Source organism: Chaetodon trifascialis, chromosome 10, assembly GCF_039877785.1.
Source record: "Chaetodon trifascialis isolate fChaTrf1 chromosome 10, fChaTrf1.hap1, whole genome shotgun sequence".
Classification (NCBI taxonomy): Eukaryota; Metazoa; Chordata; class Actinopteri; order Chaetodontiformes; family Chaetodontidae; genus Chaetodon; species Chaetodon trifascialis.
Genome location: NC_092065.1, coordinates 24,979,998 through 24,994,172, shown reverse-complemented (window position 1 = coordinate 24,994,172; position 14,175 = coordinate 24,979,998). Strand labels below are relative to the sequence as shown.

At 43.4% G+C, this 14,175-nt stretch overlaps 2 protein-coding genes across 10 annotated transcripts in view; both read right to left on the bottom strand.

The window, feature by feature from the left end:
• Positions 1-4,616, bottom strand: part of fgd4a (FYVE, RhoGEF and PH domain containing 4a) — a 54,146-nt gene extending 49,530 nt beyond the window's left edge. The window contains exon 1 of the mRNA XM_070972666.1: positions 4,523-4,616. Within this exon, the coding sequence (XP_070828767.1) occupies positions 4,523-4,616 (94 nt within the window). The remainder of the gene's footprint in view (positions 1-4,522) is intronic.
• Positions 4,617-8,068: 3,452 nt separating this feature from the next.
• bicd1a (bicaudal D homolog 1a) overlaps positions 8,069-14,175 on the bottom strand; it is a 34,535-nt gene continuing 28,428 nt past the window's right edge. For 2 of the 9 annotated variants that reach the window (XM_070972217.1, XM_070972215.1), the window contains exons 7-10: positions 13,990-14,141; positions 13,652-13,862; positions 11,612-11,687; positions 8,069-10,175 (exon numbers count right to left, since the gene is read on the bottom strand). In XM_070972217.1, coding sequence (XP_070828318.1) covers positions 11,640-11,687; positions 13,652-13,862; positions 13,990-14,141 — 411 coding nt within the window. In that variant the 3' untranslated portion in view covers positions 8,069-10,175; positions 11,612-11,639. Of the gene's footprint in view, positions 10,176-11,499; positions 11,698-13,156; positions 13,863-13,989; positions 14,142-14,175 lie in introns of those variants that run through there. The other 7 variants (XM_070972213.1, XM_070972214.1, XM_070972218.1 and 4 more) reach the window with 4 other exon arrangements.

Below are 14,175 nucleotides of genomic sequence, written 5' to 3'. Positions count from 1 at the left end.
ACAGCACAGTTTCCTGCTGGGACAGTGAGCGTGTGAATGGTTGCCTTGTTGTGAAGACATACATGAGTCTGAACATGTCCACCTCTCACACTCAGTCGATGGGTGAGCCATTTCTGGGTGTTTACCTCCACCTGCTGGAACATCTGAGAAGTGGAGCTCGTCAAACTTGACCCAAAACACTGGTGTTAGCAGGAGCAGGTGTGTGCAACTGCTGAGGAACATTGCACACAATTATTAACCATTTCCTGCTGTGTGCCAGTCACACCCACTTTATCAACTGAGCAAATAACCTTCCCCACACCTCCACACACACACACACACACACACACACACACACACACACACACACACACACACACACACACACACACACACACACACACGTCCAGGCTGAGACATCTCCACTAGACACAGAGTAAACTCTGAATCAAGTAACTGACGTTAAAAAAGGTCGATGTCCCCTTTTTTGAGCTGTTAAATTATTTTTTTCTGCCTCGCTGCACCTGAACATAAAAAAATGCTTTGAGAACAAATCAAATCATAACAGCTTGTACAAATGACAATAATACACATCGTAGTCTCTTATGCTACGTCATAAAATCATTGAAGCGAGTACAAGTGTTCAGGAAGAATACACTGCGAGCTTCATTTATTGATAGCATCTGTCTGGGCAAGCCCTCCTCCTCACAGTCTCACATCTGGATCAATGAGCAACAAGCAAAGAGAGACCAGGATTTTGGAGGAAAACATGGCTGACATGAGGAACAAAATGTATGGCAGAAAAGCTTTGAAAAAAGTGTGTTATTCCTGAAACACAGTTTAAGACGGACAACTTTTCAAGCCCACCCAGCGTTTCCAAGAGGCATTATAGTTGTCAAAGACAATAAGAATGCTTTCAGTTTTCCCCAGAGCAGCAGCTACCAAAAACACAGGACATGCTGCACTTGTTTCCAGATTTCAGTGAAGAAATGATCACACCGCTTTGGAAAGAAGAGAGAAGAAAGAAGCGTGTCCTTTGAAGAGGTGAAGCCAAAGTGTCATAACTACATGGAGCAATAAGATAGTTTGAGTATTGCTTCTTACTACAGCAGGGGCTAGAGATGGCGTAAAGAAAACAGTGGGGAAAAAGAGTTCATTCATTCACTCATTCAGTCTGTAATGGAGACATGAAAGCAGATAGAAACACTGCCAGACTGGGTCGTCAGTCGGCCTTTATTTTCCCAGGAGATCTCGCTCAGACAAGACTGCAGTGAAACCAACGCTTAAAGCAACCGATCTAAACGCAGATGGTGTCATTGTTATGTTGTGCACTCAACATTTACTTCATAATAATGTGTTATGGCAAAAAAAAAAAGGTCTTTTGCTATTTTAAATGTTTGCTTTTCCTAGCCTACCCTCTCATAAGAAATCAAAATTGTCCAGTTTAAATGTGACATTTGAATGTATTAACACACACTCATTGATTTCAGACTATAAACTGCAAAAACAACTTTGACATTTCACCTTATCAAGCTGATAAGTGAACATGCTCACAGAAACCTGCACATCCAGCAGACGCAGAGCAACATGAGCTTGTATTAGCTGTGTTTCTAGTCAAATGCAGGTCCAATATTCACTCTACCTTTAGCTCTGCCAGCTAAACTGGGAGAAATATCTGGCTCTTTAGCTGCTAAATGCTCCACTGTGTTCACCAGCTAGTCGCTATCCGTGTGTGTCTGCTGCTTGCTGCTGGGCAGGTAGCGTACAGCGAGCTTCATCACAGCTTTTTACGGAGAACAGGTGGCTGCTGTTTCTGGAGCCAAGCAGTGAGAGTGAAGAAGAACAGTAAAGGTGTGGATGGAAAACCAAAGCAATGATCTGAAAGACACTAAAACGCATATTATGCTCTGTGGGTTTATCACCTTTGACATTATGTTGTATTTTTTTTTAAATGCCACAATAAAAATACAGATTAGTGCTGCTTTACTGAAATAACTCATTATTATTATTAATAAGCATTACTTTTTGTATTAATAATAAAGGCTGTTTTTAGAATAGTAATGTCTGAATTTAGAAAGGCATGCCCATACATTTGAGCACAGCTATGATTTGTGGGTAGTTTGTGGTACAGCAATGCATGGCATATAAAAAGTAATCATCTTTAAGCCATCATGAACTGAACTGCACAAGCCTAAAGCCCGCAGAGGACAGTGAAGGGGTTCAGTTCAGGCTGAATGGGCACCAGTGCAGCCAAACAATACCAGAGGCAGCAGGCTAGCAGGCCACAGAGCATCTGATTCATACAGTCCCACCGCTTCTGTCTTAGCAGTTAGAAAACAAGCAGCTTCATTGTTGGAGGGCGACACAGCTGTCCCCATGGCAGCACCAGCTCAAACCTACATGCTCCCAGGCTATTTGTGCTTCAAACACAAGACAAACTTCACTCAAAGACAGACACTACATGTTTATTTATTTCAGAGAAAGCAGATTATTTCTGCTTATTGTGAACACGACTTCACACACACACAAGAGAGACACAGAAACAAATGAGCTTCATCGAAGCCTGTGGTGGCATCCAAAGAGAGCGTAGTGTTTATATTCATGCTGCACATTTGCACGAACCAACTCTGTTACGCATTCAAAGATGAGTAGGTTGAAAGGACAACAGACTTGATGACTTGCTGCTTTCTAACCATTTGTGCGGGAAGAATAGATCACAATAGACAGCGGCAGAATGACAGAGCATGACAGATCATTATAACGGTAAAACTGGTCCTGTATTGAAATCATATCCGCGGTCCATGAAATGCAGGATCAGCCAGCCATGCTGGATCATTAAGTTATATTGGAACCCAGTCAAATGGAAGCAGTGACTTTAACTGTGGCGGGGGAAATCAAGTTAGACTTATTAGGTCTGCGCAGTGCTTTCACTTTCTAAAATCAACCATGGTTCATGTCAAGGCCTGTCTGACTTCTACAGAAACAGCACGACACACATGCTTGGCACAGTAATGAGACAGTGGGACTTCCACTTAGACGGAGGAGCAACAGCAAATGGGATGAGAGGAAATGGTTTCTAGAGCTGTGAAGGAGGTGGACATCTACAACAGAAAATATAAGTCTAATGAAGCGTCTGAAGAGAACAGAATCAAGCTATTACAGCTATTAGCTGAAATTTCACATTATATAGTACCGTACATGAACCTCAGTCCTCGGGTTCATGGCTGCATATTTTCTTATTATCTACTGGGCAAAGCAGATAAGTATGAAGCATATGGCATTCAATAATGTACAGTAAATTACCAAAGCTGGGAACATTGGGCAATAGTGGGGACAGAATATGATGAATAGAATCTATAGTATTGCTGACACACAGTGACTCACTGAACTGGGAATTGTAGTTGTTACTTCACTTCCTGACCTTCAGCTCATTACCTGAGGCGTGTGACTGGAGCTGCCTGCTGGCACCACCTTATGAGCTCAAGACATCTTGACTGGTCTTGATGATAGCACTGATAAACCAGAGTACAAAGTTCACATCAAAGTGCAAGCACACAGCTATATCCACCGCTGCATGTTTGCCCCAGCACTCAGTCTCAGATTTGCAAGGTAAGACGAAGCCAGGAGGGCACCTCCCGTCTCACTGGGTCATGCCCAGGCAGTGCACACTGCAGGAGTGCTGACATGTATTTTGATCCATGTCTGAAAGAAAGTTTCCTTAATTGGACCAAAGCCTGGGCCAACTGACAATTACAGCTGCCAGACTGCAGCTCTGCAAAGAGCCATCTGGAAGCCTGCATGGAAACAGATCCCAAGACATGTTTTTGATCAGGCTATAAGACTGAAATACATAACTGTAGAGGAAAATACCAGAAAACCTGTCCTATCCGTGCATGTTCCTGAGAGCCGCATCCTGAGCAGACAAAGTTTGAGGACTACTAATGAAGTGGTGTTTATCAGAGTGAAAAAATGTGCCCTCCAGCATGTAGATGGTTACACAGCAGGCTGGGGCTTGCCTGTGAAACCTTCATACCTGCTGAGCAGCCAGTAAGTCAAGCTTGGTGTGTAAACACGGGCTCTAATGTAGGTGTGTTAGAGTCTGTCCTTCCCATGCTTTCAAAACCACACGGACAAAAACACACGATGGCTAATACAAGACCTGCAACAGCCGAGAAGTCACAAAACTGACTCACCAGCAAGCCCATGAAAGACGTGACAGTCTGTAATAAACCTGAGACCACTGATTTCAAAAGAATTTTACTCATGCTTTGAAACAGAGCTGCACAGGAGAATGCACTATAGGAAGTTTCCATAAGGATTCAAGTATACACTAATGGGTCAGAGATGGGAAAATGGGTCCACATGTAGAGTGAGATCTGAAAAACTCAGCAGGTGAGAGCTGATGTCTTATTCAGGAGCATTCGTTCACAGTATGTTGAGACCATTGTACCATAGACCACCGCACGGGAGGATCCCTGAAACTCTTTTAAACAGCGCATTTGTTTTAGTTATGAAAGTGGTGCCTCAGCACTCCAACACTCACCTGCTCCCTTAAGCTCCATACTGCGCTGTTTTCTGCGAAAAGCGACTCTGTTAAAGCCGTCCATTCTTCTGGGAGGCAGCGACCGCTCCAGCATTGAGACGCGACACTAAAGCGCATTCAGAGTGACCGGAAACAAGCATTAAAAACGCACTCTCTTCCAAATGTCAGCACCGCGTCCAGTGGCGCGGCGGCAGCCCACGTGCGCCTGTGCAGGTCAATAAGTAACAAACCACTGGAGATGCACATCAGGTTGGTTAACAGCTCCACATGCGTGTCAGTGCGTCCACATCACCCACTTTTCTCTGATCTGTCATCATGATGGGGGTGTTTCCCAAGCCGCGCCTCTCTCTCCCCTCAGTGCGCACTGGTGGCGCGGACCTCAGTACATCCAGACAATGCCCATACTGTTGGCCAGTATGATCATTGATGGGCACAGAGACGGACTGACCATCTGGCATACCGGGCATTTTTTGATTTTTACTTTAAATTTTGGTCTGACCGGCCCATACAGACAGTTGATCAGCGGCCCGATTGATCACATCGTCAAACACCCTTTCGTTTTGGCCATGCAGCGTAATGCATTTGAAGAAAATAAAAAGTCAGCGCAAGAGTTTGCTCGTAAACACCAACCGGCCCTCGACACACTCAGTTCTGCGGCCGATAGGTTATTTTCTTCACTGGCACGTGACGGGGGTCATGTCACCCAATCATATCATGAAACACTTCCCCTCTTTTACGTCGGTAACGTAATGTGTTAGGATCTGCGAGAATGGAGAGAAAACGAAAAGGAGGTGCAGAGAAACTGCGAGAGAAAAAGGAGCTGGCTCTACAAGCCAGCGCTGCAAAATGCTCAAAAAGGCACAAACAGGCACAAAAAGGCACAAAAAGGCACAAACAGGCACAAAAAGGCAGGGCCTTCATCAGCTGCCGTGGCAGATGACAGTGGTGGTGGTGGTGGTGGCGACATTGCACAGGGACATGCAGTAAAACCTGCAGTAAGATGGACTGCTTTCACAACACTTGACAATGATAAAACGTCAATAAGATATTTTTGGCTAATGTTCTATGGCCAGGTTAGTTTGTATTCCAGTTAGTTTGTAATACCTGTATATGCAAGTATTTATAAGACATTGTGTATGTAGCCCTCTCTCTCATTCATGTGTCATCATCCCTGTTAAGTTTTCAGTTTCTACACTGCTAATTTTATCCTGAAGATTGACCAATAATTAAATCTCTCTCTCTCTTTCTCTCTCATACAAACATACACAGAGTTCAAAGTTCATTCAGGAGTTCAGCTACATTCTGGACTGGGTCACTTCACAATTTATTGAGTACTACTCTTGGAAGAGTTAACATCTGATCCATCATTTCTCATCTCTATTCTTTTTTCTTCCTCCCTGAAACACAAAGGTACACCCAATAGGATGAATTCTGCTTAAAGATCCATTACTGTCATGGAGTGGTGGAGTATACTTTTTTGTAGTGTTAATAAATTAGACTTTTTGGAAGTAATTAATGTGTCCACTTTGACTGATTCCCGTTAACTCATTGCATGGCTTAAAGTTTTAAAGAGTTGCACAGTTGGTATACACATTCAAGAGACAGAAAAGACCGAAAAGGTGTGCGTTATCAAATGTGGTGGGCCGGTCTGGTCCAAAATGCCAGGGACGATTTTTTGTCCCAGTCCGCCCCTGGATGGAGATGCTGTACACAGATACAGATACTGTAACTCACTAAAGTCATCATTAATTTGAATTTATGACATAATCAAATTTATAAGTAAATTTAGGGTTTACTACTTGGGAATTATAGATGACTTACATTTTGACATGCTGAAAGATAATAGGTCAAAAATCCTTATTTATGAAGTCACAAAATATTATATATTATGAGAGATGTAAAGTCACAAAGTTATCAAGATCCAATCATTGATTAGTCAAATTTATCATTATGGGGAACACTCATCATTCTTATTTTCTTTCCGTTTTTAGCGTCTGTGTTTCACTGGACTCATCATGACTTTTGGCACTTCATGCATAGTCCATATAATATATGGATAGAGGCCCCTCCATAGACACGTTCCTGGCCACCCCTGTGCCCCCCTCGTGCTGACCAAATAAAAAAAATACATTTTTTTAAATATTTTTTTTAAAAATACATTTTTTTTAATGATTTTACACGCGAGCGCTAAAAGCGGAACTAATGCGACACAGCGTTCTACACGAGTAAATTAGAGCGGCGCACCCAAACATTGTAGCCAGCCAGGTGTGGTGCTGCTCGTTAAATGAGAGCTCAGCGACTACTGTTGGAGAGAGGAGCTACGATTTGTCCTGCTGCAAGACACGAAGGTGAGCAAAACGATTTCATGTCGTAAGTGACCGCGTCGCTGTTCCTCGCACTGATAATGAAATCAAGGTTTTAAATGTCTGGTCTCGATATGATGAGAAACTTAATCATATCTAAGCAAACTCATCGAAGCAGAAGCGAATATCCAAATGTCAGTATCCTTGCTAGGTCTGCACAATGTTGTGATGTTAACCACGTAACTTCATCCATTTCTTCTAATTAAAACTCAATGAATCCAGCATTGTGCCAGTTCCAATAACAGTAGAGGGTCTTCCATAGATAGGACATAGCTCATTGTTGTACCCTGGAGTTTTATTCACATTGAATTGACACCGTGTATTTGTACCCTGTGGTGTATTTTTCATTTTTTATGGCCCTACCTCTCTTGCACCTGCACTCACTCTTCAACAAAATAAACGTTTATATGATTTTAAAGTAAAATAAAGTTTCTAATCTTTCAATATCATTTGTTGCCATTTTTTAACGTGCCCCTCTGTTTAAACCCTGGCCCCTCCTTGGCCCCCCAGTAACCTTTGTCTAGAACCGCCGCTGTGAACCCACCATGACGACTCATGATGTTTCCTGTCAGGATGCTTTCTATTGCTCCCCCCAAAAACTTGACAGACGTCCATGACAGATCCTCTGTGGTGTTGATTCCCAGGAAGCTGACACTGACCTGCTCCGCCTCAGCCCCACTGACGTAAACAGGGTTGTCTTTATCTCCTTGGTTTTGCTGACATTTAGCAGGACTTTGTTCTCCGTGCACCACCCTGCATTGTTGATTTTATGTGAATTCTCATTGATGTCTGAAATGTGGCCGATGAAGATTGTGTGGTCTTCAAACTCCACTACGGAGGCCTCTCTACGTTGGGGACTGCTTTTGTGGGTGTACGTCATGAAGAGTAGGGGGTAAGCACGCAGCCCTGGTGGGCTCGGTGCTCTCTCTGCTACTGGGACCATTCCACTCCAAGTTGCAGATGAACATTCAACATCCAGGACTTTAAATTATAGACACAATTTAGCACATGGACCACACACGGTCCAGACATAGAGACATGGGCTTCGACCTTATTAACATTTGAATCTGTAGCCTGTTGTCTATGTAGATGCGTGGACACAGGTCCCGACTTCAAGGCAGAAAATTCATTTCTGTCAGCGTGACTAAAATGACGAGACACAGAAAAAGACGCAAAGACAAGTCACATACAAATCCAAGGACAGGTCTTTTATTTACTTGTGAACCCAATTAAATACTTTTTAAACTGTGGGGAAACTGTAAAACCTGCTGTAGTACAGCATACAGCTACTGTTCTTTTTAAACCAGCCCTCTTCCTTTCATTGAATCAGTCTCTCTCCACCTGCTGCTCTGTTGTGCAAACAAACCGAGAGAGTTCAGTCGCCGATGAGCCTGCATGGGTTCAGAGGCTGCTTTAGGACCGCGAACGTTTCCATCACTCTGCAGCTGCGGGAGCAATGATCTACAGTTACCAAAGACAAATCCAACAAATGTATACACAGAGAAGTCATTCATTGCCATTACAACACTATGTTACTACATGGTTTCAGTTTATCTGTTTCATGTCCGTATGGCAAAAGGATGTATTCAGTGCAGTGAGGAGAGCATCAACATTAAAGACCGTATGAGGGCATAAAGACAGAGAGATGGGACTTTAATAACGCAGCGCCACACCTTACATCCATCTCAGTTTGACTTTGCCCCATTCCTCTGTGATAGTCGTGCTTTAACTGTGTCCCCGTTGAGGACTCCTGCTGTCTTACCTTTCTTGTCAACCTGCTGGTTAGTTCACGGTGACAGAAATGGTTGAAAGATTTAGCAAATCTTAGTCTTAATCAGATCAGATCAGATGCTACTGTATTGCTATAATGCATATTGAGTAATTGTGCTTGGACAGTACTGCATACAGTTTGGAGAAAGCATGTAGAAAAAGCTAAACATGGAGATTTTAGGGTGACAAGTGTAGCAGGAAGGATGCTGATACTGATCATGATCATGTCAGTTTGATTGACATTTCCGTCATGGTCGTTGCAGGAGAAACTAAGGGTCGCGACAGTTTTCTGGGGTTGTGACTGATACAGTGAACAAGCTCACAGAGAAGACAGAGAATACTTTACGGTGTGAGTACAATGAAAGAGACGGCAACTCTAGAAGAGGCACACCTTGGGGAATCCTCTGTTCTTAACTAAAGTTAAAAAGATGGAGGTCAGTTCACTCCACGGTCACTTAAACTTGTGCAATTCAGAAAGGCAAAAACCCAGGCCAACAGCCCTAGTCCTGATCTCAAACACTCAGCCTCGCATCTATCCCAGCCTCTGCAGGGATCTGAGCTACATCACAGACACAACCGTCACTAGAGTCTGCTGTAAAAAGAAATAATAATAATAATAATAATAGAAGGTATAAAATAGTCTTTATGCACATGGTCTGCGAAAAAAAAAATCTTTGTATAAAAAAACACAAGCATCCCAAGAAAGACTAGTGACGTTAGAAAGGTAGTTGAAATCACCCATCACCACCACAAGAAGTCATTTCCTCGTAATAAAATGTTTACCTTCGTTAGTCTGTTTGCAATGTCAAACCCAGCGTACTTCTAGGTAAAAATGGCATACATATTTTTGGATTATTATACTGACAAAATCTAACGTTTCAAATGCCGTGTGGTACTGTTAGGCAAGTCTTAAACCCGTTCTCTAGACGGGATGTCAAAGTTCTGCTTTGGGTCGTCTTCACCGCAGCAGTTAAACACCTTTTGATTTCCATCTTCCAAGACTGACCGACAAACACAGAAAAAACATTTCATTAATAAATATCTTAGAAACTTAAAATAAATAAACAATCAATAGAGTAAATAAATTATAAATAAATACTAATAGGAATAATGGAAAAGATTCCTGTGTCACTCCGGCATTCTGTGCCTCAGTTCAGTCATTTCCAGGACAGGATGTCGCTTCCAGAGAAGAAGACAGCATTCTGCTCTTCTTCTGCGACCCGGGTAACCGGCCTGCCGAGGACCGGGCCATGTAGGGCTCAGGGCGGGGTCACAGACTTCAGTGAGCACCAGGTTGGACTGCTAGGTTGGGGAGTAAATCTCTGGGAACCCCTGCGTTTGAGTGCCTCTGCATGGCTCCTTCCAGACCGAGGCCGGGGCCTGGACTGGAGCAGCATGGTTAGGTGCCGGGGGGCTGGGGCTGCTGGGCCAGACAGTTACGGAGGTCGCAGTGGGAGAGAGGACTACTGGTGCTGGACAGGACAGTGGGGGGCTCCTGGAGGTCTGCCAAAAATTTAGGACTGCAAGAATACAGAAAGACAGGAGAACAGAATGAGTAAGGGTCAAACAGACTGACAGTCAGGAGAGGAAGGCAGTTCTTGAACGAACAAAGCAACACAAAAGAAAAATGTGACGAGGGAAAGATAATGACATGGATTTCCTAAAGGAAAAGTTCAACTTTTTGGGAAATACGCCTACTATTTGATTTCTTGCCGACTGTAAAAATGAGAAGAGTGACACTACTGTTATGTTTGCAGCCAGTTAGTTTAGCTTAGCACAAAGACTGGAACCAGGAGGAACTAGCCCAGTTTAGTCAAAAGGTAACAAATCTGTGTAAAGTTCACATCCTGCAGTCTTATCTTCAGTTGAATCTCCGGGAAGCTACTGTGCATGGCCAAGATATAGTCCCCATTTTTTCACTTTTATACAGACTTCTCAAACTAAACATGACGTGTTCATTGTTTTTAGGTGCTGGTCGGTCGCTTTTGTTTGGCCCAGTTTCCAATCTTTGTGCAAAGCCAAGATAACTGCTGCCAGTGGCTGTTTCAGACTTACTGTACACATGAGAATGGTATCAATTAGATGAGAAGCATCTAATGTTTGGCAAGAAAGTGTATACACATATATCCCAAAAAGCCAATTATTCCTTTAAAACCACTCGAGAGACAAGGGAAGGGCTGTTCATAACAGACTTCAAGATAAAGTATTTGGTGAGAACAAGGACGGTACTAAAACCAGACGTGGCCTTAGATCGGTCAGCAGTTTCCTAGTTGCCTTGCATGAATGTCTCAGTTCACTGACAAAAATAAAGATGCTCAACTTGTTGCTCAGTCTGTTGGTAAACTAAAATCACTGGCAACATGTAAGTGACTGGATTTAGTGCTAAGATAACAGAAATCCTTCACAGTGGATGTCTTGACTTGTCAAAGAGCAATGCTAATAATAATTACAGCTACTAGCTGCCTGGCATGGCTTCATGTGACACTTCCATTGTTACTGATCACACTTGTCAACATGTCTGACAAGAAAAAGGTCTATAAGAGAGAAAACTGTACATCCAAGCTTAATCATGAACTTTGAAACTAGTCTTTTTCATATACAGTGAAAGCATGTATAAAAAACACCACGCAGCACTGTACATGAAAAGAAACAATTCCTTTGCCCAGTGAGAGGTGTTTATTAATTATTTAAGCAAAACAAAGGTCAGTCATAATAACCTGTTCATAACTGCTTTATGTAAAGTGAGAGCATGCAGAACTGTTTAACGAATACAGAAACAGCAGGTGTGCAACTCTAAAAAGATGTCAAATGTCTGTGTGCGTTAGATAGAATGTGATTAGCTGCAACAGAAATTTTGTGGTGTGTGACAGACAGACCGAGCGACAGACAGACAGACAGACAGACAGACAGGTAGAACAGAATGAGCCTACTACTAGCAGGTTCTACAGCTTGTTACCTGCGGGCTAAGGAGCCTCTCCCTTGCCTTAGTTGTGGGGAGAGTGACGATACTGAGGCAGCAGGCTGCTGACAATCTACAAGAAACTGATAAATTAGACAGATATACAGAGTGGTAACACTCAGGGTTAGACGACAGGACAGAGAAAACATGGAGGACAAGACAGGGGAAGGCCTTGTCAGAGACAAAGACTACCACTGATGCTGGGATAGTGCTGATTTTTATACTGAAGTACCAGTTTGATCCTGCTCTATATGCAGCTATACTGTTCTCATGTAGCCATTGTAGCACAGTGCTTATTTATATTCAACATGATGTAGTTCTACTTGCCCCCCCCCCCCCCCATGGATAAGAAATGTGATTTTCCTGCAGTGGGTATCAGTGTTGCATAGTGTCAGTGAATGCAAGAGTAAAGAGAAAGAGGAGAAACATGAGCAATGGAGCAGAAGAAGCTGAAGAAAGTACTATATATAATATAAGTGCTTCTACTGCATTTCAATTACAGTGCATGTTTGCATGGTGCAAATGAAACTAATACTGTGGATCGTTCTCTGCACGGCACTGAGGTGCATGTTTTTCACACGCATGCACACGCTTTCAAAATTCAATATTGTATTGAATCGTACAGCACAAAAAGACAAGGACACACACACAGTGGTGCGAATGCTGAACAATCCCGTAAACTTCAGGACGTCTGGTGCTCATGGCTCAGTCATCGTCATGAAAACCCACCAAGTCCACATCAGCCATGCTTGTCACTTCCACTTAAAGGCTGTTTGTTTATATGATTATAATACATATGATTATCTGAGGTAAGACAAGGGAGACAGAGACGTCAAAGAGCATTTGACAGGAGAGAGTATGGAAATGTGTTCAGACACTGCCACCTGCTGGACAAAAGTGGGAATACAGCAAGAGAGGTTGCGCATCAGTGGAGGAATAAATGGATTTAATTTACTACATGTGAGGTAAGCACCGAAGGGAAGTGGAGACATTACAATATGAGGCTGAGGCACAGAGAGGAGGTCTGACTGGTTTCCATACTACTCTGCACAACACATTAACCACATAACACACTTCAAGCCTGTCAAATGCTTTTTGACAGAACTTTAGATGAGACAAAATAAGGCATGCAAGGCTGAACTTGAGTAAATATCATTTTACAACATGTAAGAGCTAAAAATATCATCTTAATTGAATAGAATAGATAATTTACATTTTAGTAAAAATAATAAAAAAAATCATAACATGTAATTCATGGAGTCTGCCACAGGGAGGGGCTGTGAGCCCCTGTATGCTGAAGCCAGTGCCGCAGCCTTTTTTTTGGCTTTGTTTTCACTTTGAAACACCTCTCAGTAATCGTCTACAGTTATACAAGATGCCACATTTTATGTTAGCAGCTACTGAGATGCAGAGAAAGATGTCTGATATTAAAGTTGTACGGCTATTAGAAAATTCTCTGAAGTCCAACTTTCTCTCAACCTAAACAGCAACAAAGACTGTCCAATGCCTTTCTGAAGATGAAGCAAGCGGTCAGGACTCCTTCTTCCTGAGTATTTCTGCGTGTTCAAACCATTGACACGTGAAACCAGTTTCTCCTCCTCTCTGTGTCCCACCTTAATCCAGATCCTTCTGGGAACTTTGAACATAGCAGATATTGGCGCTGGGTGTGGAAATGATGATGAATCATCGCCTTCGCCGAAGGTGGGGAGATACTGATACAGGACTACTGTGACTGTGAGATGAGGACAATTGGCCTGTGTCTGGTCTGAGTCGTCTGACCTCTGAGGTGGGCCACTCAGGGTCTGTCACGATGGGCGGGGACAAATTAAAGTAACTGATGTAAGGTGTAGCTGAGGTCTGGATTGCTTCTGAAAGAGTATCTGGGGTCCACACAGACATGGACGGACAGGTGGTTAGCTCTACAGAGGGAGGATTACGTAGGGTCAGGAAGGTGTTCGGGGTGTGGGTGGTGATAATGGAGGGGCTGTGGAGTCTGGTGGGGCTGGAGGGAGCTGTGAAGGCGCCTCTGCGACTTACTTTGGGCGGGCTGCTTTTTATCTTGGGCACTTTAGCGCCGCGGCCACGGTGGGTCTGCTCATGGTCAAACTCCAGGTCCTCCAGCCGTTGGGTCAAGGCCAGTTTCTGCTGGATGGCCATACGGAGGAGGGAGTTCAACGTCTTTTTCTCATCCTCTGCTGCTGCCAACTGCCTCTGCATCTCATCCAGCTGGGTCACATACTCATCACATCTATAGAGAGAGAGGTAACGGGAAGCAAATATTCAGTGGGAGATTTGAACACATGCCAAACCCCCATTTATCTAAAAGTTATAATTTTCCCTTTTCTGGCTTAGTGGCCTCTTATTTCCGGTCTCACCTTGTGGCAAACATGGCCCTGAGAGACGAGAAGGTGGCGGCATCTTCTTTCAGAGCCTTCAGCTCGTTCCTCAGCTTCATCATGGTCTCTGTCACCATCGCCTTTTCGTTCTCGTACTTGCTCTTCAGATTTGCCAGTGCAACCTCTGCTGTCTGCAGTGCGGATAATTCAACCCTTAAGTTCAAC